The sequence below is a fragment of the Xiphophorus maculatus genome, chromosome 8 (genome assembly GCF_002775205.1).
Source record: "Xiphophorus maculatus strain JP 163 A chromosome 8, X_maculatus-5.0-male, whole genome shotgun sequence".
Lineage (NCBI taxonomy): Eukaryota > Metazoa > Chordata > Actinopteri > Cyprinodontiformes > Poeciliidae > Xiphophorus > Xiphophorus maculatus.
Genome location: NC_036450.1, coordinates 88,926 through 111,871, shown reverse-complemented (window position 1 = coordinate 111,871; position 22,946 = coordinate 88,926). Strand labels below are relative to the sequence as shown.

Here is a 22,946-nt window from a genome sequence, read left to right as displayed (position 1 = left end):
ATTGCCAGCAGTTAATTACCCTAAACTTAACAGTAGCAATCAGCCAAAATTACAAATTTTGCTGATGTTTAGATCTACAATGTAAAAGCGTAAACAAGACTGCAAAATAATTTTTTACAAAGAACAGAATGCTGGTGTGATATTTTGGTTTCTTTTTTAATAATGCCTTTAATACACCAAACTGAAATCTCAGCAGTAGACCAGGCATCGATCTGGCGATCCACCGATTGCAAAGCAAACTCCTACAGCCAACGCCACCATCATTTATGAGAGCATTTGATCATTAACATTAAGAGAACTGTATGTTAGCCCCTCTTGCTTGAATGAAGCTGAAGTTGGTTTCCAATTGCTGCTTCCAATTTGGGAAATGGCTAAAGGGCAATTCCACCTAATTTTTCACTGCAATCAGCATCTTTAATTTACTCTAGCTAAAAAACTACAACACCTAGACTCTTCAAATCTGGACTAGATTATTCTCAACTCATATCAGAATATTTAAAACCAAGTGTGGGATTTGTAAAACCTTTATCTGATTTGTGAAACTTCAATAAAGAACAATTCTAGTGTTATCCAAAATCATACAAGTTGTAAAGTCACCCATCATTGAAGTTTCACAAATCCCACACTTGGTTTTGAATATTGTGCTATTAGTAGAGAATAGTCTAGAGCAGGGGTCCCCAAACTTTTTCCTGCGAGGGCCACATAGCTGTTCCTTTCTCTGCTCGGGGGCCGGTCTTAGTTTTTGGAGAAAGATACCTTAGAAACTTATTGTCGGCGGGGGGGGGGGGGGGGGGGGGGGCTGTTCTGTCTTTGAAACTGTCGACGGGGGGGGGGGGGGGGGGGGGTTGCTGACTACGACACATTCGCGGTCGCTTTTAGATAGATTTTTACCCAGAATGGAAATGGAAAAAACCGTGAGTGAAACGGTGACTGGGACTGACTAGTATATATTTGAGGGAAAGTTAGTTTAACATCTGCTCAAGAGCCCCCTGGTGGTTGAAGAGAAATCCACAAACCAGAAAATACAATATATGAAAAAATACACTGAATGCTCTCTGGCATGAGGAGGCGGGCCAGATCCGGCATTGCCAGACCAAATGACGCAGGCCGTAGTTTGGGGACCCCTGGTCTAGAGAGTTTTTCATTTTGTAATTGTGATAAATAGTAGGGTTTACAGTAAATGGAGACTGTTATTTGTCATGTAAACAAATAATTATCTAGTTTGCATTGCTGCTTGATCCTTCAGCATCAGCAGCAAGATTCTTTTAACTCTGTTCCTGTAGTGGTGTCCTGAACTCAACACAGTAAAGTCACTGTGCTAACTAAGGTTGCTAACTAGGGTGCTGAGAGCCCAGTAGGCCTGGTCCTTGTCAAGATGCTGCTACTGTCTTTGAAATCAAATTTCTGCTATTTTTGCACGTTCAGGAGGAGAAGGGCAACACATCACAGGTGAGTCCCTTTCACGGTTTCAACTGAAGTTAGCTAACTTTAACCAACTGACAAAGAAATGTGTAGTTTCTGAGCCATGCTGTTTATGTACATGCACTGCAGCTAGATATTTTTACTATATGGAACATTTAATCTTCACAGATGCAACACTTCCATTAATGTTTCTGTAGGAACGGCTGCATAGATTATATTTCTGGTCTACTTCAGACTACATGTGCTTAAAGTTATTGTTAATGGCAGAAGCAACTTTTTCCAAGTTTGGTTCAATAATTAATTTGAATTACTTTGAGTGTGAAATGTTCATGCATGCAAGTTAAATCTCTGAAGAACATGTTAGCTTTTGTTTCAATACTTTGGTAATACTTAGAAGTATAAAGCTTGGCATCAGAGATATTATTTAATATTTTCCTTTGACCTCTTGACTCTCACACCCAAAATACTTGCACTAAAGTCACTGGGTCCATGACAGTTGAAGGATTTGAAGATAAGAGAATTTAAATATTAATATTTTACAGCTTTTCTCAGTTTGGGTGCATCTCTCAGAACAGAATTGAAATTCTTAAAACTACCTGTTCAATCTTCAAATTACTGTGTCACTTCTGCACATCAAAAAAATTAGTTTTGCAAGTTTTGCTTTTGTACATCATGTAGCTGGTTATGTACACTTCTATGCTTTTATAATTGTAATTTGCTTTTATCGTCTTGATCAAAATATGTTAACCCTCCTGTTGTCCTCGGGTCAAAATGACCCGCCACTGTGTTAAACCCCCCCCCCCCCCAAACAATCCCCTAAATGTAATTTTTTTAACTTGAGATTTTAAGACTTTTCCTAGATTGGCCCAGACAATAGAAAAAGTTCAGTGTTGCTTTTATTCTCATTTCCATGTAAGCTGTACAAAAAAAGGTACAAAGATGGTCTTCAGGTCAAAATGACCCGTGAGGCAAATGGAGTTGAAATCAAGGTCACAGAGTTATTTACAAACCATAAAATGTTACAAAGTTTTAGTTGTGTCTCAGATCAATCAGTAGCAGAAGTGAGCAGAGAGTGGAAGGCCAATTTTCCGAGCCACAATGCCAGTCAAACTCTTTCACACCTACTCAAGACTGATGCGATTTGATGACCGTGAATCAAGACCAGCAAGACGTATGACAGACAAACTTGCAGCCATAAGAGAGGTATGGGACAAGTGGGTGGAGCGGTTGCCCTACCTCTACAATCCAGAGCCTGATGTAACAGTGGATGAGCAACTGGTTCCATTTAGAGGTAATCTGTTTTCATATTTGTAATAAAAGTGATTTTCACTATTGATTTCTTTGACTGTTTTCTGTGACACTGATACTAATCACTGATGCTAATGTCTTTTGTCCAAAGGTTGTTGTCCTTTCCGGCAGTATATGCCCAGCAAGCCAGCAAAATATGGGATCAAGTCATGGGTGGCTTCTGAATCAAGCTATGCTTGGAAAATGCAAGTCTATACTGGGAAGTCAACCAGTGGATGCCCAGAGAAGAACCAGGGGTTGCGAGTTGTGCTTGATGTGACAGAGGGACTGAGGGGTCACAATGTGACATGTGACAATTTCTTCAACTCTTATGAACTCGGACAGCAGCTCCTGAAGAGGAAGATCACCATGGTTGGTACAGTTCAAAAGAACAAGCCTGAGCTCCCACCTGCACTGCTTGGGTCAAAGGAGAGAGAGGTCTTCTCCTCAAAGTTTGCCTTCACACCCACCACCACTCTAGTTTCCTACCTCCCAAAGAAAAACAAGAATGTAGTTCTTCTGAGCACACTGCACAAAGACGGCGACATTAGTGACCGTGAGGACAGGAAGCCAATCATCATCCTGGAATAAAACCGAAACAAAGGAGGTGTGGACAACCTAGATAAGGTGATTGGAGCATATAGCTGCAGAAGAATGACTGCCCGCTGGCCCCTGGTCATCTTCCACAACATCATTGATGTGTCCTCCTACAATGCCTTTGTGATTTGGATAGAGATCAACCCAACCTGGATGTCTCATAAGCACAACAAGAAGAGGGTGTTCCTGGAGCAGCTAGGAAAGGCACTTGTAACTCCACTCATTGAAAGAAGGAAGCATGTCCCCCACACAGAAGCCTCAGCAGCAGTTGTGAAAGCTATTCAGAGTGCAGCAGCTCCTGATCAACCTGAGGATCCATCTACCACAGCCACTTCCTCAGCTAAGCCAAGTAAGAGGAAGAGATGTCAGTTCTGCCCTCAGACTGTAAAACACATACTGTGTGCTGCAGGTGTAAGAAATATATCTGCAAAGGCTGTGCACTTGCATACTGCCCTACATGTGCCAATTAGTTGAATGGGTTATGTTATTTGTCATATTTTTGTATTGTACATCCTCTTGTTCACTGGAGAAAAGTAAAAGAAAATTAGTCACTGTGATGAATAAAAATGCATTCGAAACTCATTTTGCACATTTTTTTTCTTAAGCTATAGAAATTCAAGTGGAGAGGGAAAAGTCAAGTATTCACACATTTTGTGGTGAGTGACAATATACAAGATAGAATTTGGTGTTTAAAATTCAATTAAGCTGCTTATATTGGGGGTTTATTGAAGACGGGTCATTTTGACCCGGAGGATAAAGGGTGTATACAGAAAATGAGGACAACAGGACAACAACGTGTCTGTGTTGAATTCTCAACTTCCAAAATAGCATCAGTTCATTGTGTAAGTCTTAACATGCATAAGTCTTAAAGTTGTCATAATGTGAATCATATATTAATTAATTTATATTCTATTATTTTCTAAATCTGTCCTGAATTGGTAAATTGCTCCCAAGTGAGTCCTGAGTTTCTCTAACAGGTCAGTGTATGAACCATTAGCTCAACCAACGATCAACCAGTTTTCTGAAACAGATTGGAGGTGCATCTTGTGAACCATCAGTTGGCAACATTATGCTCTATATAGTCAGAACACAACACAATGTTACATGTCTGAGAACTGATGAACAAGTATCTGGGCAGAGTGAACAGCCAGAGAGAAGAAGAGGAGTGAGGCTGAGGAGGAAATAGTTGGGAGGAAAGCAGAAGAAGAGTCAGAAGAGGCTGAGGACATCTGCCAGTTTCCATCAGTCCAACATCAGGACATGGCTGAGACCCACAACATGATGCTGATGGAGGTCCTCCCACCCTACTGTTCATTCCTTAACCCCACTGAGGAAAAAAGATTCCTCAGTGGAGTTAAGGAACAAAGTGACTATGGAAATTAAAATGTAATGTAATTTCTACAGCACTGTACAGTTTTCCTTGAGGAGATTGTCCTGTGGCTCCTTTTCTACTTTTTTTGTTCTCTGCATTTCTGTCTTTTTCTTTCTGAATCACCATGGCATGGTCCATGAATAAATTATAGCAAAAGCGTAAATCAGTGTTTCTCAATCCTGGTCTTCAGCGTCACCCTGTCCTGCAGGTTTAGGTATTTCCCTTCTGCCACACACCTGAATTGTATCTCTGGATGATTAACAAGCTTCTGCAGTACTTGATTGTCATCCAATCATTTGAATCAGCTGTTCTGGAGTAGAGGCACATCTAAAACATGCAGAGCAGGGGGGCGTTGAGGACCAGGGTTGAGAAACACTGGCGTAAATGATCCTTTTGTAGTCTCTTCTCATGACTAATCGATTTGACTGTCTTATCTGTACATAGAGAGACTATAACTTATTATTTTGAGTCACTGATATGTTAACAGACAGGATTTTAAGAGCTGAACTAAGGATTTTGAAAGCAAACAAATGCTATTTTTCCTGTTTCTACAAATTGTTTTGAGAAATGCGCTTACTGTTTTGTAAATGCCAACAATGACTCGAGAAATGCACCAAAAGTGACTGAGAAAAACTAACCTAGCATAAATTGTCTCAGCTGTATCAATTTGTTTGCCTGTATGAAAAGTGTTCACATTTACAGCTTTGTTTCTGCTAGCTTGCAGGAAATGTAACTTACATAAATGGTTGAAGACAGCCTATTGGCCTTCATGAGACTCAGATAAATGGTGAGTATCTATTTCATAAATTGCCTAAAACAGTTATATTTGTTTTTATTTGTTTTTTGTTTGTGTATTTTGTCTGGTTGCAGACCAGAGGATCACACCTGTTGACAACAAACAAAGGTTTAACTACTGAATTTTCAGTCAGAAATGATCACACCACCTGGTTGAAGTACCTGTGTCCATATGCAAGTCAACAAAGGTGAAACAAACATTTAAGCGAATAAGATGTTCATGTAGTGCATCTTTCTAACTTTTTCTTTTTGTTTTCCAGCAGAGAGGAAACACCCGATTGACAACATGCGAGTCTCAATTTCAACCTGTGACTGGGAAGACTACAACCATCCTGAGCAACGTCTGATCTCAGCGACTTGTGACTCTCAACCCAGAACAAGAATCCTTTTATCACCATTTTGTCTTCTACAATATGTTATCTCTTATGTGGACACATACTGTTTGTTTTGTTTTTGTTTTCCAGATCTCAGTAATACCGTGAGGAAACTGGACATAAAATAGAATCAGTTCTTTTTTTAACTTGACTTTTTAAATAGAAATTGTTTCTTTAAGTGGATTACTCGTAATCTGTATTTTTGTTTAATTAGAAATTATTTTCTTTATAACTTTCTGTATAGAAATGCTTGACAAGTTACACTTCCTTGGTTGTTGTACTATAATTTGTATGGTAAAATTCTGGTAGGAACAGAGACCAGTAATTTACCATAAGTTTTTTTTGGGGGGGAGGGTTTACAATAAAATGTCAATATATCATACAGTCTGGATGTGTTTTTCACTCATGTAGATATTATGCCTCAGTCAGCATGACCGTATTTACTACGGCAAAACCACATTTTATTTTTTTTAAAATATTTTAGGAAGTACGGTATTTTACCGTATATTAAAAATACGGTAAAATCCTGCATGTACAAAATACGGTGAAAAACTGGCAGCTGTGGTTGCCAGAATTTTACCGTATATTAAAATTACGGTAAAATCCTGCATTTACAAAATACGGTGACAAACTGGCAGCTGTGGTTGCCAGAAATTTACCGTATATTAAAAATACGGTAAAATCCTGCATTTACAAAATACGGTGACAAACTGGCAGCTGTGGTTGCCAGAATTTTACCGTATTTTAAAAATACGGTAAAATCCTGCATTTAGCAAATACGGTAAAAAACTGGCAGCTGTGGTTGCCAGAATTTTACCGTATTTCAAAAATACGGTAAAATCCTGCATTTAGCAAATACGGTAAAAAACTGGCAGCTGTGGTTGCCAGAATTTTACCGTATTTTAGAAATACGGTAAAAAACTGGCAGCTTTGGTTGCCAGAATTTTACCGTATTTTAGAAATACGGTAAAAAACTGGCAGTTTTGGTTGCCAGACTTTTACCGTATAAAGACGGTAAACTTCTGGCAACTCAGCTGCCAGTTTTTTACCGTAAAATGAGGCCGTTTTTTTTTACAGTGTAGTTTTTATGACTTTGACATGCAGTTTGCTTGGAAACTTTGATGTTTGGGCACTTTTGTTGTAGTAAAGATTATTTAATTCAATGTAATATTACTATTATTGTAAATGTGTCAGTTATGTTTTTAGATCAGAGTATTTTTCATTTTGGTTGCAATACTTAGACTTCTATTTAACAAGCAAATATTGCAGTTGCAAAATACTATATTTTGTTTTGCTTCTGTTTGTCAGATTTAAATTGACAATAAAATCAAGTGATTTTAAAATATATATGTATATTTTGTTTTAATTAGAAAAATTAAACATTTTTTGAGAGTTTGGTAAATTAAGTTGCAAGTTCACATTTAAACTATTAAAAGAAAAGTATGCAGTTTCATGAACTACTGTAAAATGACAGTAGTAATTCTACTACAGGACTACTGTAATTTTATTATGATAAAAATCTGATGAAGTCACAGTAACCATGTTATATAATTACTGTGCTATTTTTAAGAAATTACAGTTAAACTACAGTAAGATTGTAATAAAAAATTACAGTAAAACTGCAATAAAATTACAGTAAAGTTGTAATAAAATTACAGTAAAACTGTAATAAAATTACAGTAAGGCTACCTTAAAAACATTACAGTAAAGTTACTGTAATGTCTTTACCATAAAAATTACAGTAACTGGCTGGCAACCCTGCTGCCAGTAAGTTACTGTAAATTCTACAGTAACTTTTTTTTACAGTGTATGTTAAGATTTAATTTACTTTGCATATTTATTTTTCACAAGGGAAGAATGCCAGTGTTTTATGTAGAAATGTATTAAATAGACGTCCCTACTGCTCTACAGAGGGGCGTCCTGCTGCTGAAGCATCACCTCCTATCGCCCAGCCATTTCCTCACACGCCACCCACAGGGAACTGTGGGATGCATTCAGAACTGCTAATAAGAACAGACACGGCATTTGATCATAGCCAAAAGGCCAGGAATCATCTGCCTGACTGCGTAAGTAATACCCGATTTTCAGAATAATGTCTAATGAACTGCAGTGAATCAGAACTGCAGCGCCTATAGGTCTGCGGTCTGCAGCTGTTATTTTTCTGTAAAAGAAAGAATGACCCTGGTTTGTGCTATAGACAATTCTACATCATTTTTACAGATATGTGAAACGTCGCACGAACCTGCAATGACGATTATCCTGGTCGAGGCGCGCAGTGTTCGGTTGCAACATAAGCTGCAAAAATCCTGCAGTCCGAGTCGGAGAACTGCCTGCTTATGGGACCTAGACACCGCATCATTTGGTTGAGCTCAACGTAAGCATTGGTCTAGTACAAAGTATGCTTTCAACATATATTTGGTAGGTGCTTAATTCCGAATGGAAGTGGCTCAGTGGGTGGAGAACTAACAAGAAGAGATCAGAGGACTATATTCCTCATAGTCACCCAGAACCGCTTTATGGAGCAGGTAGGTAACTGCAATGCTTGGAGCATTTTTTTTTTGCCACTATAGAGTGAAACTGGGGAATTGATAGCGTTTCCGGTGTTATTCCGAGAATTGCATGTCCTGTCGGGAACGCGCATCGCTCTAAACTCTAATTACTAATAGTAATGCTAAAAGGGACTGAAATATGACCGAAGAGGCATACGTTTCTCGGAATAACACCCTTGCGATTTGATGAATGAACCCCTCCCCGGCCTCCCGCCGCCCACTAACAGTGAAATGTTGCACAGAAAAAACTGAGAAACTTGTGTAACTGGATAGTTACTTTCTGTTTTGCATACTGAAATTAACATTTATACCGAGGTGGCTGCTTCCTTGTTCCCTGCGCATTTGTAGTGGTATGTTGCTTTTTATTTTTAAGTATTTTTTTATTAAGTTTTTATTTATTTTATTAAGTTGCAGTTCTTTTCACAAGATTACAAACCTCAACCTGAAGAACCACTTTGATGCTATATTGGACCAACATGCCTCCCAGCTCCAGAGCTTATTTAGGAAGAAAGCTGCTTGCACTGGAAAAGTGAATGATGTTCTGTCTCAGCTCTTCAGAACCCATGATCTCTAGGTTAGTGTTTTTTCTTATTCTTGCTTTGAGCTTTATTAAGTTTTACCTATTTTTGATTTTACAAAATAAACCAATGAATGGAAGAAAATGTTCTTATGATTCAGGAATGCTGATATTCATGAATGACATGCTGTTCTTCACACCATTTCTCCCTATTTGCACAAAGACTCCTCCACCTTCATCAAAACATGGGATGTAAGTTTTCAACAAATTTAACAATATCCTTTATTATACCTTGTTCATGTTTCCCAAAATATAACACTTTGAAAGTGTGAGAGAAAGTATCTCCATACTTTCAAAGACTCTGTCTACAACATTGTCCACATAACGTCATCAAAACAACAACAATTTATGCTAGTCATTAAGATTATCATAAATAATGATAATAATTTAAGACTATCACTGCTGATTGTCATTTATTGTCATATGTTATTATTATTTTTTACTTTATTATTTTAATTTTTATTGTGTACTATGCTGGGACAAACAAAATGCTCCCCCATAGGGCATCTTTATCTTATCTTATCTTATAATTTTCTAGCCCAACCAAAGATCACTGTACAATTTACCCTGCTTAAAATTTGATTTCCAATTAATTTCTTTAGTTATTGCTATGACAATGTGACTTTGCTGAAAATGTGTTGTATTTTTGGCTTGTTGTAGTTGAAACAATTCATTTCTGAGCTAGGAGTAAATCCAGTAATCTATTTATGAGACTAAGAGGAACAGGAATGTTCTAACAAGGAGAATTTATACAGACCAATTAACCAAACTGGGAGAAAGCCAGAGTACCTGGTGAGAACCCACCATGCACAGGGAGAACATGCAAAGTCCATGCAGAAAGACCCCGGGCTGGGAATTGAACCTGTTGCTGCAAGGCAACAGTGCTACCAACTGCGCCACTGTGCAGCCCACCTTAATTCTAAATCACCTAAAATGTTTGTCCAGCACATTCAACTTTATTCAGAAAGTCTTGATGGGGTGGAGCATAGGAAGTTGAAGCCCAAAGTACTGAGTCTTAAGAATGACTTGTTGGCAGCAGAATAATGTCCAGTGTTGAAGTGTTTGTTAAATCAAGTTTTTCAGTATATCATTTTTCAGAGTTTGGATAAATTTTAAAAAATTGGAATAGAGAAAATGTTATTTGAAGAATTTACATTGTATTCATTACCTAACTGACAAAAGGTACTGAGAAGTTTTATAAAACTGTTTTATGTATTTCTAAAGTTTCTAAAGCATTTTTCTATGTAAAATGTTACTACTCTGTTGGTGACAACATGGCTGCACTCTACATATTGGGTTTAAGTGACTTGGATTGAAATGTGTTCATTTACCATCCATTATAAGTCAGAGATATACAGTATTATTGTTTACATTTGCAATGCTTTGGCAGATGCTTGGGCTAAATATATGTTAAGTGACTGCTGAGCTGTAAATGCCATTAATAGATGGCAAGGAGAAGCATTGTTGTGATGACGAGCAGAAGGTGGAGTGTTGGAAAGGCTGGGAGGAAACAGAGACGTACATCATCACTTGCATGATGTACAAAAGTATTTGCAATTTGCTTGAAGGAATGACAAGCTGCCTTTTTGTAAAAAAGACACCATGATTTGAAGATTAAACACACAGTTTTGAGAATTTAAATTCTGTTTTGAGAAATGCAATCCAGAAACTGAGAAAAACTGTAAAACATTGACGTTTCCTTATGTTAAAACTCTGTAACTGTCAGAAGGACACTGGTCCTCATGGACCCTGTGACTTATATGTAAATATGTTGGGGTGATAGTTAAGAAGTTCAATGAAAATGTTAAATATTAACACTGATACCAAGCTTTCAATTTAAAACAAAAGCTAAAGTGTTCTTCAATGTTTTAACTTGAATGCATGACCATTTCACACTCAAAGTAATTCAAATGAATGAGAGAATCAATCTTGAAAAAGCTGCTTCTCTCTAACTCTAACCCTATGCAGTCTAAAGTAATAATATAATAATATTTGAATCATATAAATACATCTGTATTAAATAACTGCTAATTATTCAAATGATACTTGGTCTGCAGTTGTTCTTACAGAAATGTTAATGGAAGTTTTGCATCTGGGAAAAATTAGCAATAAATGCTCCATATAGCAAAGATTCTTGTTTCCTACCAGCTGCAGTGCATGTAAGTAGACAGCGTGGTTCAGAAATTACAGGGAAACATTTCTTTATCAATTGCTTAAAGTTAGTTAGTAACTTCAGTTAAAATTCTGAAAGGTGCTTACCTGGCGTACAGAAATGTGTTGTCCTTCTCCTTCTGAGCCACAGAAATAGCACAAGCTTAATTGCAAAGGCTGTGTCTCAATTCAGTGGTCGCATCTTTCTCAGCACCATTAGGTAGCACTTGTGCACTTGGACTGACAATACTGTGGTGAGTAGCCCTGTCACAATATCAATTAATTGCATGATAAATTAAAACAAACTCAATAAATTCCATTGGCATGATTTATTGTTTATTTCTTTTTTCTCTTTTTCTACCAAGAACTGGATGATAAAAGTCTTCAGTTTGGTGCTTTGGTCTCAACTGGCACTTTTTTGAAGGACATTTTGTTTAGAAGGACTTCAAAATTCATTTTATTTTTGTTTTATAATTTATATTATATTTTATGTTTTATATTTGTTATCATGACAGGCCAAGTGGTGAGTACAGAAACCCCAGAGCCACTGCCCAACTACAGAATTGCAGCGTTATAAACAAGCAACAACAGTCTTGCTTTGAGATTTCAATTAAATTGATTATTCAAAAATAAAAGAAGAAAAAATATCATACCAAACTTCTATTCTCCGTAAAAGTTATTTTTGCAGTCTGGTTTATGGTTTTACATTGTAGATATAAATATCAGCAAAATATATTATTTTGACTAATTAAAAACGTTAATTTTAGGGTAATTAAGTGCTTGCAATATTACAAGATATTTCTATGAATTTTAGAATTTCTAAGATTTTCACCAAAAAATTATGTGTTTTATTCATTTCAAAACTGTAAAAAATTACATTAAATTAGTTTTTTGAGTTATGGTAATTCAGTTTATTTTCTATGACAACATAATGCTTTGGATGTTACAGTCTGCAACAGTTGGTATTTCACAATTTTTTTACCATAAATTTTATGCATTTTTTTAGTGTAAGGTCACCAAAAAGGATCTCCTAGGGACCAATCCAGGGGAACTGAATAGGGATGGTGGTCTCGCTATTCAAAAAGAGGGTCTGCAGACTGTGTTCCAACTACAGAGATCACACTGTTAAGGCCCCTATGAATATCTGTTTAGAGATTCTGAAGAGGAAGGTCTGTTGGATAGTCAAACCTTGGATTCAGGAAGAGCAGTGTGGTTTTTGTCCTTGTGGAACACTGAATCAGCTCTACACCCTCAGCAGTTTCCTGGGTGATGCAGGCGTATTGGTGTGGCATCTACAGTGAAGCGAACACTGTACCGGTGAAGAGAGAGCTGAGTCAAAAGATGAATCTCTAGATTTACTGGTCAATCTACAGTACTTCCCTACCCTCATCCATGGTCATGAGCTTTGGGACCTGACCGAAAGATTACAGATGCAATTGGCTGAAATGAGTTTCCTCCTCAGGGTTATCAAGCATCTCTGGAACTCATTACCTTTCCAACTCGGAAAAATCGATTCACTCTCCTGTGACAAATCACAACTCAAAACACATTTGTTCAAAATGGTTTTTCTACCTGATGCCTTCTGCTCTTTCTATCTTAGTAATTTTATTATTGCATTGTATCTTTTAATAAATTGTTGTATTTTGTAAGGTGCTTATAAAAAATTATTATTAACTTTTATATTATTAAAATAGTATGATTTAAGGTAGAGCTACAAGGCATTTTAAGATTATTATTTTTATTAAAAAGTAGTTACTCTGGACCAGCTATTTCAAAATAGCCGTTAAAATGGCTATTAATTATTTTGAAACATGGTACATGGTTTCCTAAACATTCTTAAGCTATTGTCTGCTGCTGGATTTCTAACTGTTTACTCAATATACTTAGGAATATAAAGTTAAATCTCTTTCTGTGCAGCAAAAGTCAGCAAGAACATTTAAGCCTTACCCCAACAGGAGTATTGGAGGGAGAGTATTAGTGGTAGAGACAGCCCTATTTTTTAAAGGTTTTATTGGCTCTAGTGGTTTTTATTTGACAGTGAATTGACAGGAAAGTATGTAATGAGAGAAGACATACTGCAAAGGTCGCCAGGCCGGGAACCGAACTTGCGACAGACTAAAGCCTCCATGTGTTGGTTATGCTGAACCTCTGCGCCATCACAGCATCTCGACAGCCCTGTGAAATAGAATTCACCATTGATTTAAGAGAGAAAACAACTGATCAGGTCCTGGAGATGTGACGTCATTGCGTGGGGTTTCCTTCTTGTGTAGTGAACGTTACGTCGTCATGGCTGAGGCCGGTTGTTTTAGGAAGTCCATGGACCGCTAAACCTGGCTTTGCTCCCTGTAATGCGGTTTAGTGGATGTCTTCTCGGTATTAAGCGGGCAGTGATAGCAGCCCTCCATCAGCCCCACCGTCTTCAGTCACCCAGAGCTTCTCTGAATGTGCGACCGACCGGGAACTGCAGCTAGCTTGAAGCAGCGTTAGCTCATGCTGCTGTCTTCACAGCAGATTTCTTGAGGACCAAAGAAGCTCTAAAAATTTGAAAATCGCATTTTGACAACTTTTTGGAGAAGGTTGTATATAACACAAAATAAGGTACGCTAATCGATTTGGTTTTTCTAGGCATAAATGAATGAAAAAGTCAGCTAATATTCCATACCAATGCGCCAAAAACCGCGAGAAGTGAAGAGCAAATGAAAACAAGATGGGAGAAGGTGAAGTTTTGTTAGCTGCTTTTGCTTAAATAATCAAAACGATTTTAACGCCATACTCTGGCTTACTGTTCTGGCAGGTGCTTTCTTAACTATTCACAATGGTTGGTAAAATGTGATGTGTAGTTTCTTTGGGGAAATGGATATTTTTATTGTGCCCGTATTAGTACAACATTGTGTTATTATGTTAGCTTCCACGCTAGCCTCGTGCTTTGTAGCCTTAGCTGACACTTGTACACGGACCCCCAACGTTAACAGTTGCTATTTCTTTATCCAGCATGAACTAGAGTAAAACGAGGCGTGTATTTTGTTACGCAGGATTGGATTACACGGTATTTGACATTAAGACAAACCGAACTTTTTTTGGTTTAAATTTATCAATTCCAAAACACTAATCTAGTAGTTCATATAGTTTAGCAAGAGCATAACAGCCAACACACTTTAATGAATCAATTCGTCCCGTATAGATAAGAAAACGAGTGTTGTCCTTAAATCGGATTTTTAACTAGTCGCTGGCGCGGAACAGACATCTCGCCCCGCCAATAGCTGAGTTCACTTGCGTCAGTAGTCAGATATAGCTTGTTGGCTAATGCTACAAGGTTAACAGCAGCCACGCGTTATAATATAGATAAACAGTGACTTATTAGGTGATTAACATTTTGTACTTAAGTTATTTCCTATAGAGAAGTCATGTTTCTTGATGTTTTATGGCCGTGGAACACGGGGGCTTTATAGGCCTTTCAGGCCTCAGAAGTGCGGTTGTTTCGGTCTGCCGTGCACTCATTTTAACAGTAGAAGCTGAACAGGAAGCGTCGCTGGTTGCCGCTAGCTACGGTTGGGCTTAAGCACTATAGTTAAGGAGGACGAACATTCAAGAAAGGTGAGGAATAAGATGGCAGAGACGCAGCGTCTCACATTCCCAGAATAAGTGAGAAGGTTGCAGTTCATTTCATTTTATTCATATAGCACTGATCGACAAGTATTATCTGAAGACACTTTACAAAAACAGATCCAATTTATAAACAGAAATGGATATATAGTTCAGCCTAGACATAGACTATTTCAAAGTCAGTTGCATGCATAACATAATTAAATTTGGACAAAAATCAGTTTATTCTTCCAACTGGTAAAATTTAAGTAAACCCAACATGCTGAATCATGTTATTATGCTTGCAGCAATCCTTCCTATGTGAAGGCAATTTATTTATCAACTTTGCACCTATCCCTTATATTGAGTGTGTGTTGAAATAATGGTGGAATGAAAAATGTTCTTTTAATAGGAAGAACCCTTGAATGGAACTTGTCTCAGTGTGATCGACCTTTGGAGAAATTCTTTTTATGATTTCCAGAGTAGAATAAAGTTTTCAATTTGTTTTAACAAATCACTGTTTATTGCAGAGAACCAGTCTGATTATTCTAGACATAAAACTAAAGGTGTACAGTTAGTCCAGAGAACTTCAAAGCAAGAAATTTTCCTTTCTGAAAGTTTTGCATCAGCTGTTGAATCAGATGTTGGCAAACAGAATGAAATGGTGTTAAAACCAGTCACTCTTTGGCTCTTGTTCCATGAACATTAATGTACCAACAATACATTTTAAAACATGAAAAGGACTCACTGAATCTTGCATTTAGATGTTTAGAAATACCTCTAGGGAATAAATGCTCTGTTGTGGACTGGCTGCATTCAACTTGCTGGAAGAAAGGAAAGGTAGTAGGATGCTGTTTCCACAGTTTCCACTGCAGTTATTCAAAGTGGATATGTCATGCTTTTAAATCATTCCTTTTCACATGTAAGTGATTCATTTATGGTATTTAAAGTAGAATGGCAATGGTTTGGTCTGAATTCCTCGTTATAGTTCTTCAGACCCCTTGTTTTGCTGCGGTCTTTTTAAATGTGAAAGAGACATTTCAAGCCCCGCCCCCCTCCAGATCACACAGGGTTGCACTTCACTCCATTTGACCATATTTGTAGTCTGATAGCAGCGACACGATTATCTACTGGCAGAGAAAGCTTTTATTCCAAAGTTTATTAAAGATGTCAACAATGGAAAACTTGTCCATCCAACCTTACCTGTTAGAGCCAGAGTCTGACCCAGAGCAGGAGGATGAAGACGACCAACCTGCAGAACCACATATCCTAATAAATGCATCACAGTGGTGTTATTAGTGTATTTTACAGTCTCTCCATCCACACTAATTACATACAATATGGAGTTTAGGTTAACTATAGTTTCAATGGATGTCAGATACCTATTGAAATATTAATTGTACCGTAATGTGAATGGAGTAGGAATGCGGGATACGGTTTAGAACAGCGATTCTGTTGAAGCCGGCCAATGCCTGCAGCCGAATTCTCCTAAACCTTAAAAAGATGAGGGATGGTTATTTTGTTGAAAACTTTGAAAAATAGAAAAAAAAGATATAAATTCAACAAAAAATATTCCAGTGTGTGCTGCAAATATTGGTTTAAACTATATGATGACTAGTCAAGGCAGCTGTGCTCCTTCTGCATGTGGGAGGAGCACATGCAGAATTTTCTTTCCATCAGATTTCATGATTTAAAGAAATGTGGTCTTCTGTGATTCATCACTCAACACAAACTAGCAAAACTCCAGTATAGTTCTGACTTTAAAAAAAAAAAATTAACCGGCATTCTCTCTTTCAGGTTTATTTCTGGGAACTTTGTTTTACCAGTGGTTCGCACATCCCTGTTGTGGCGTTCAAGATGGCTGGGCGCAGTGAAGATGAAAGTGTGAGCAATAGCAATGGAGAATCAAGGTAAAGTAACTCCTCCTTACAGGACGACTGCACATGTGATGGCCACATGTGAACATTCTGTTTGTGTCTTGCACATTTAATGCAAATAGTACCGTATAAGGTATTTTTAAAAACTTTGTCTTGGCTGTATTTCAATTATTTTTAAATGACTGCACATTTATGTTTTTCGTTATTCTGATCATTTTCCTGATTCTATTGACTAAATTGACATTAGTATCCTAAATTTTATTTGAGTTAATTTAATGTAAATTTAGAAGATTGAAATACAGGCTATAAAAGGAGTGTTTTTTTAAGGCTTCCTGCATGTTTATGGAAAATCCTTATGCTGTACAAAAACATTACACTGGGAATAATTGGATGTAGTTATATTTTGTAACATGCTGATGCACATATTAATATTTAGGTTTTAAGCCAGCTTTAATAATAATCATCATCATCATCATCTTTTTCAATACATTTCACAAACCATATAAAGATCTGGAATAAAATCAATTCAAAAATGAAAATGATCAGATTATTTTATGCATGTACATTATTGCTAGTAGACCTGTTTTACCTGAACCACAAATGTATACTGGAAATATTAATGTTTTTCCTACAGGCATGCTGCTACTGTGAAATACTCTGAAGATAGGTTTTATGAGAAATATCTTTAATATTACCAGGGGTTTAAACTGACTAAATAAATTGAAAAACTCTCAAAATAGTATTAAAAAAACAGGCAAAGAAGTGTACACATTCCAGTGCAAAAATAAATAATAAACTTCATTATTAAAAATCAAGAATGAAGCAGTGATTCTTTATGAAACTTTCAACTATGTCAATTAGTAAGACTGCCTGTTTTAGTTTTATGATGATACTTTGCTTATCTTTCATCTGCATCATAACAACAAAATCATCATCTTCACTACATTGAGAGGCCATCTTTTGCCATTAGTTTGTTTTGCAAAGGACTACTGTTTTGTTTAAGCCAGGGGTGCCCAAAGTGGGTCCCGGAGGGCCTGCATCCTGCATGTCTTAGTCTCTCCCTGGTTTAACCACCTGGATCAAATGATGGCTCGTTAGAAGGCCTAAGCAGAACACTGACACACTGAAAAGTTTGTTGATACCACCAGGGAGAGAACTAAAACGTGCAGGATGCCGGCCCTTGAGGACCCACTTTGGGCACCCCTGGTTTAAGTCAACACTGTGATTAACAAGCAATAGGATTAGTTAGTTTTCATATGTAAGGTAGAATCTAGATTAAATATTTTAATCATAAGTTTGTATTTACTGGGATGCTAACAAACATTTGTTTGTTGAATTTTGATTTAACTATAAGATTATAAAGCAGGGGTCTCAAACTCTAGTCCTCGAGGGCTGCAGACCTACGGTTTTTAGATGTGCCACAGGTACAAAACACTGGAATGAAATGGCTTAATTACCTCCTTCTTGTGTAGATCAGTTCTCCCAGTCTTGCTAATGACCTAATTTTTCCATTCAGGTGTGGTGCAGCAGAGGCACATCTAAAAGTTGCAGGACTGCAGCCCTCGAGGACTGGAGTTTGAGACCCCTGTTATAAAGTTATGATTTATTTATTCAACAACTACTAATATGTTTTTGTCTTCTCACATCCCAGTAATTCTGATGATGAGTCTGGATCAGGCTCAGCCTCTGCTTCGGGTTCCGGCTCCAGTTCCAGCTCCTCCAGCAGTAGCAGCCAGTCGGGGAGCAGTGACTCAGGAAGCGGCTCAGACTCTGGCAGTCAGTCTGAGTCTGACACTGAGAAATCCAATGAGAAAAAAGAATCACCAAATAAGCCAAACATTGATGGAGCCGAGGTAAACAAATTCAAGATGTCAGCAAAGCTTTGCCACTAATATGTGGCCTGCCCTAATATATTTGTGACTAATTGAAATCATTCTGGCAAATGGTTCTTTCGTTTGTATTATGGCTTTTTTAGATAATTATTTTAGTAATCGAATATTATATCGATTATTCTGACAATTAATCAAGTAATTAAATAAAAATGTTCTAAAATAAGATATTGGTAAATCCTACCAAAACAGAAGTATTACTATTGGATATCAACATTGGCTCAAATTTTCATGTTTTGCATCCCTACTTTTCTATAGGTTAGAAAACAATAACGGCTCACTTTTTAAGTTAACCAGGACAAAAATGATACAAAAAGCTAAAATTATTCTCAATTTAATAATAATTAAATAAAGAAACTTCTAAAAAATGTCAATACTCTAGTTCAGCGTTCCCCAACCTTTTGGACCGGTCAGCCCTTCGCAATTTTGCTGGGGACCGGCGGGCAGGGGGGGTTCGAGTCCGATGCTGTTGTTCGGGGTGCGCAGTACTCCGATGTTGTTTTGTTACTCATTCTGCTGCAAGTTGGCTCAATTTTGACACGCAAGACATAACCGGTAAAATCCGGTTTAGGATTTTCAAAATAAAAGATCCGGAAGTAGTTCATCATTTCTTGCGCGGCCCGGTACCAATTGGTCCAGTCCGCAGCCCGGTGGTTGGGGACCACTGCTCTAGTTTTTAGTTTATGTAGTCATCTTCAGTTAATTTAATAAGTGAACTCTTACTTTGCACAGCCATTTATAGCTTTTGTGTCCACATTAATGACTGGATTTGGCTCCTCCATCACACACAGAAACCCATCTGCAAGCTATGTACTGCCATGATGCGCTACGCCACCCATTTGTTGTGACCAGGGTGATATGAAATTTATTTTCTGGTTCGTCTGTAAAGCTACACTTACGTTAAGCAACAACAGCACAATTGCCCGGCAGTGTTCAGTCTATCTGCTCACCTGTATAAATACACCTGCAGCGCTCTTCGTTCTGAACCAGCCACCAACCAGCAGCTCTGGGAGAAGAGAGGCTGCGGTACTCCAGACATCACCCCAGTTAACTTAAGAATGTTTATTGGTCCCCCAAAAGATAATAAAAACCCGGACATTATCATCAATTAATGAAATCCCCCAAGACAGAACTTGAAACTTCTATGTTCATAGGTGGAAGTGAGAGCGCTGCACAACGCAAATAATCACCTGGCCAGAACACAGAATAATAAAACATAATTGAAGCTTCGAGGCAACTAATTTTCTTTGAGGACTTTTGAAAGGTATTCAAATCTTTTGAGAGATCTTTAGAGCCCTAGTTTGAATTAATTTAGTTTTGGTTCTTCATTTACAACAGTTACATGCTGGACACACAGAACTACTAATTTGACTTTATTTTAACATAACATTGCAAAGAGATTTTGCTTAAACTACGAAGTCATCAGAGTTTTTTCCTATGATCACAGCTTTGTAAAATTATGTTTACATTTACACACACAGGTTGTACATTCAGCTTCAACACCACTTTGCAGCAATTTCTCATATTTTTTGATATATTCTGAGATGGACAGTAGCTGTTTCTGTACAATCATGTATTCATATATTTGTTCATAAACCTCCAATTTTATGTCACCCTGCTTAATTTGTGTGTTTCTCTAAATCTAACAGATTTCATTCATAATATTATCTTTTCCTGCTTTATGAAAATACTGTTTTTTACAATAATGTAATTATGCCACTAGTTAGACCATATGTACATGTAAAATAAAGAAATCCTATAAAATCCTCAATCTTCTCCAGCGGTCAAGGTTTGTGTGGTAAACATAGTTTGACACATTTTTCTCCTTACTCCTAGGTGCTTTTTGGTTTTTGTTCCTGCATTTTTTCTGACCCGCCCCACCTCTTATTTGCTCACTTCTCTCCAACTGACCTTTAGCTGTAATGATGGCAAAGGTCAACGGGCCGTGATTCAGCTACACCCATAACATTATTTTTGTAATTTAATTTACACGGGTCTTTTTAGCTTATTGAAATGTTTTTATCTGTGTAACTGTAAAACACAGTTTTGACTTCTTTTGCATCCAAATTAATTTAATGAGTTGATTTCTAAAAGTTGACTCTGAAACAATGACTCCTGCCTATGTCTTTCATTTCTCTATTATGCAGTTTTTATTTTTAGGCACATTGCTTTTAGTTTTTTTGTGTTTCTGTTTTTGGGTAGACTTTTCTTGAAAATGCCTGATCCAGCTGACTGGAAAGCAGGAATTTTTTTTGCATAACTGAAAAAAAATCAGTTATGCAAAAAACGGACCCATTTTTATCTTAGAGCTCTGTTAGATTGATGTTTCCAGTTAGTCAGGCAGCAGCTTTGACCGTTTAAGATCTGTATCTTAATAAGTGTAACTCTTTTAACTTTACACCTTTTTAGTGTTGTGCAGATATTTATTGTGGAGCAAATGTCAGAAGTTTTTTTCTTGGAAAATAAATTACACAAATTTTAGCTGTATTGCTTCATGTATTTTATTTAACAAAGTTTGAAAGTTCAACTCAAAGAAGATTATTTTCTGTCAAATGTATTTATTGGATGCTGCAGGAGTTGCATTCTTTTATTCTGTTGCTAATGACTTAGTTGTGTCCTAAACGTGGGTTTAGATTACTAATTTCTTTTGCATTAATCACAGTTCTGGAAGTCCAACCCCAGCATTCTGGCAGTTCAAAGATCGGCTATGCTCAGGAAACAGCAGCAACAGCAGAGACAAGCCTCTTCTAACAGTGGGTCAGATGAGGTCTGTATTCAGCTGCTTCTTTGTGTGTTTATGATGTTTAATGGGGAGTATTATGCATAATATTCTTTTTTGAGTTTTACATAATATGTTATTCGTGCATGTTATTCCCTCATGATTGTTTGAGAAATACTTGAATCTGCAGTGGCAACCATTTGAGGGCGCCTAAACTCACAGGTCTTCAAGCCATGCATCGGTGCTTCCCCCACTTTGCTCCTTCAGACTAGCAGCAGCAGGAATTGGCAAACACCTGGTGGACTGTGCATCTGCTGAGCTTATATGAAGTGCTTGTCATTGCAACACTCTTAAAAACATTGTTGAATGGTAAATGGACTGAACTTGTATAACCCTTTTCCAGTCATTTTGATTACTCATAGTGCTTTCCACTAGAGCCACATTCACCCATTTGCACTCAGACACAAACACATTTATAAACTGATGTGCACATCGGTAGGGGCACATTGACATGAGACCGGAGGAATCTAAAGTTAAACCTACAACCTTCCAATTACAAGACAACTACTCGATCCACTGAGCCAGTCACGCACTGAAGGCTTAGTGAAGAAACACTATTGTGCAGACGTATTGTCAGAAATAGCAGCAGCTTTTTGAAGAAACCCCATTTCAAGATGTTAAAATGCAAAGTCACATTTTTTTCCTTGTCAAAATGTTTTATGGGGGATTAGTCATGAAAAATCAAAGCATCAACAATAAAATGCGTCTTCTTTTTCTAATTTAATTTATATTTTTCCATAAAAATATGGCTAAATAAGACATTACAAAACTCAACAAAAGTTGCATAAATGAACAAGAACATTCCCATATCTCACTCAACTCCCCTTCCCTAGGACTTGTATCTTATCACACAAATTAATCCTTCTTCAATTGGTTCTAAATATCAGTGTTTCCCCCAGAAAACTTGCCAAGCCCTGTGGTCAGGATGGAGGGCGGTCCACCAGTGGACCACCATGTTTTTCTAATAAAAAATGTTGACAGGAAATGTAAAAATTAGGGATGCTCCAATCAGGTTTTTTTGCTGCCAATTCTGATCACCCATTAGGGCCGTTCACTGCCGATCACCTGGATTGGCTGTTCATTTTTTGCCTTGGGTATAAATTATACAATTTGATCTGACAAAATAATAAAAAAAAGATCTGGTAATAAATTCACCTAATTTAGACATAAACATGCGAAATAGGTATTAAAGTATGTAATGCTTACAATATGCAGATACAACCAAAAAGAGTAAATACACTGCCTGGCGAAAAAAAAAGTCGCCACCTGGATTTAACTAAGCAAATAGGTACAAGCCTCCTATTGGATAAGTACTGCAGAGGCGATTATCTTTCAGCTGGCAACAAGTTATTTAACCCCAGCTGATGCAATGAGTAACTCCTCATTTCTTAAACAACCATGGCAAAAGACACATCCTGTGGTCGTGGAAAAGACTTTAGTCTGTTTAAGAAGGGTCAAATCATTGGCATGCATCAAGCAGAGAAAACATCTAAGGAGATTGCAGAAACTACTAGAATTGGGTTAAGAACTGTCCAATGCATCATTAAAAACTGGAAGGATGGTGGGGAACCATCGTCTTCCAGGAAGAAATGTGGTCGGAAAAAAATCCTGAATGATCGTGATCGGCGATTACTTAAACGTTTGGTCAAATCGAAGAAAAACAACAGTAGAACTCAGGAGTATGTTTAATTGTGA

General features: G+C 37.4%; 3 protein-coding genes and 1 long non-coding RNA gene across 9 annotated transcripts in view; 3 read left to right on the top strand and 1 right to left on the bottom strand.

Moving 5' to 3' along the window:
* Nucleotides 1-8,163, bottom strand: part of syk (spleen associated tyrosine kinase) — a 61,080-nt gene extending 52,917 nt beyond the window's left edge. Inside the window, exon 1 of one of the 2 annotated variants that reach the window (XM_023338052.1) lies at nt 8,090-8,163. The gene's annotated coding sequence lies outside the window, so the exon portion shown is untranslated. The remainder of the gene's footprint in view (nt 1-8,089) is intronic. The other variant, XM_023338049.1, reaches the window with a different exon arrangement.
* On the top strand, nt 2,379-3,866 carry LOC111609474 (piggyBac transposable element-derived protein 3-like). Its single transcript, XM_023338056.1, has 2 exons — nt 2,379-2,713; nt 2,822-3,866. The coding sequence occupies exons 1-2, from the start codon at nt 2,521-2,523 to the stop codon at nt 3,298-3,300; spliced, it is 672 nt and encodes a 223-aa protein (XP_023193824.1). The 5' UTR covers nt 2,379-2,520; the 3' UTR covers nt 3,301-3,866.
* On the top strand, nt 5,318-5,916 carry LOC111609475. Its single transcript, XR_002753146.1, has 3 exons — nt 5,318-5,465; nt 5,549-5,661; nt 5,734-5,916. It is a non-coding gene; the product is annotated as an uncharacterized LOC111609475 (long non-coding RNA).
* A 732-nt stretch (nt 8,164-8,895) lies between the features above and the next one.
* Nucleotides 8,896-22,946, top strand: part of chd1 (chromodomain helicase DNA binding protein 1) — an 84,718-nt gene continuing 70,667 nt past the window's right edge. For 2 of the 5 annotated variants that reach the window (XM_023338045.1, XM_023338048.1), the window contains exons 1-4: nt 8,896-8,970; nt 16,504-16,616; nt 18,235-18,436; nt 21,135-21,239. In XM_023338045.1, coding sequence (XP_023193813.1) covers nt 16,564-16,616; nt 18,235-18,436; nt 21,135-21,239 — 360 coding nt within the window. In that variant the 5' untranslated portion in view covers nt 8,896-8,970; nt 16,504-16,563. Of the gene's footprint in view, nt 8,971-13,376; nt 13,723-13,818; nt 13,842-14,628; nt 14,719-16,503; nt 16,617-18,234; nt 18,437-21,134; nt 21,240-22,946 lie in introns of those variants that run through there. The other 3 variants (XM_023338046.1, XM_023338044.1, XM_023338047.1) reach the window with 3 other exon arrangements.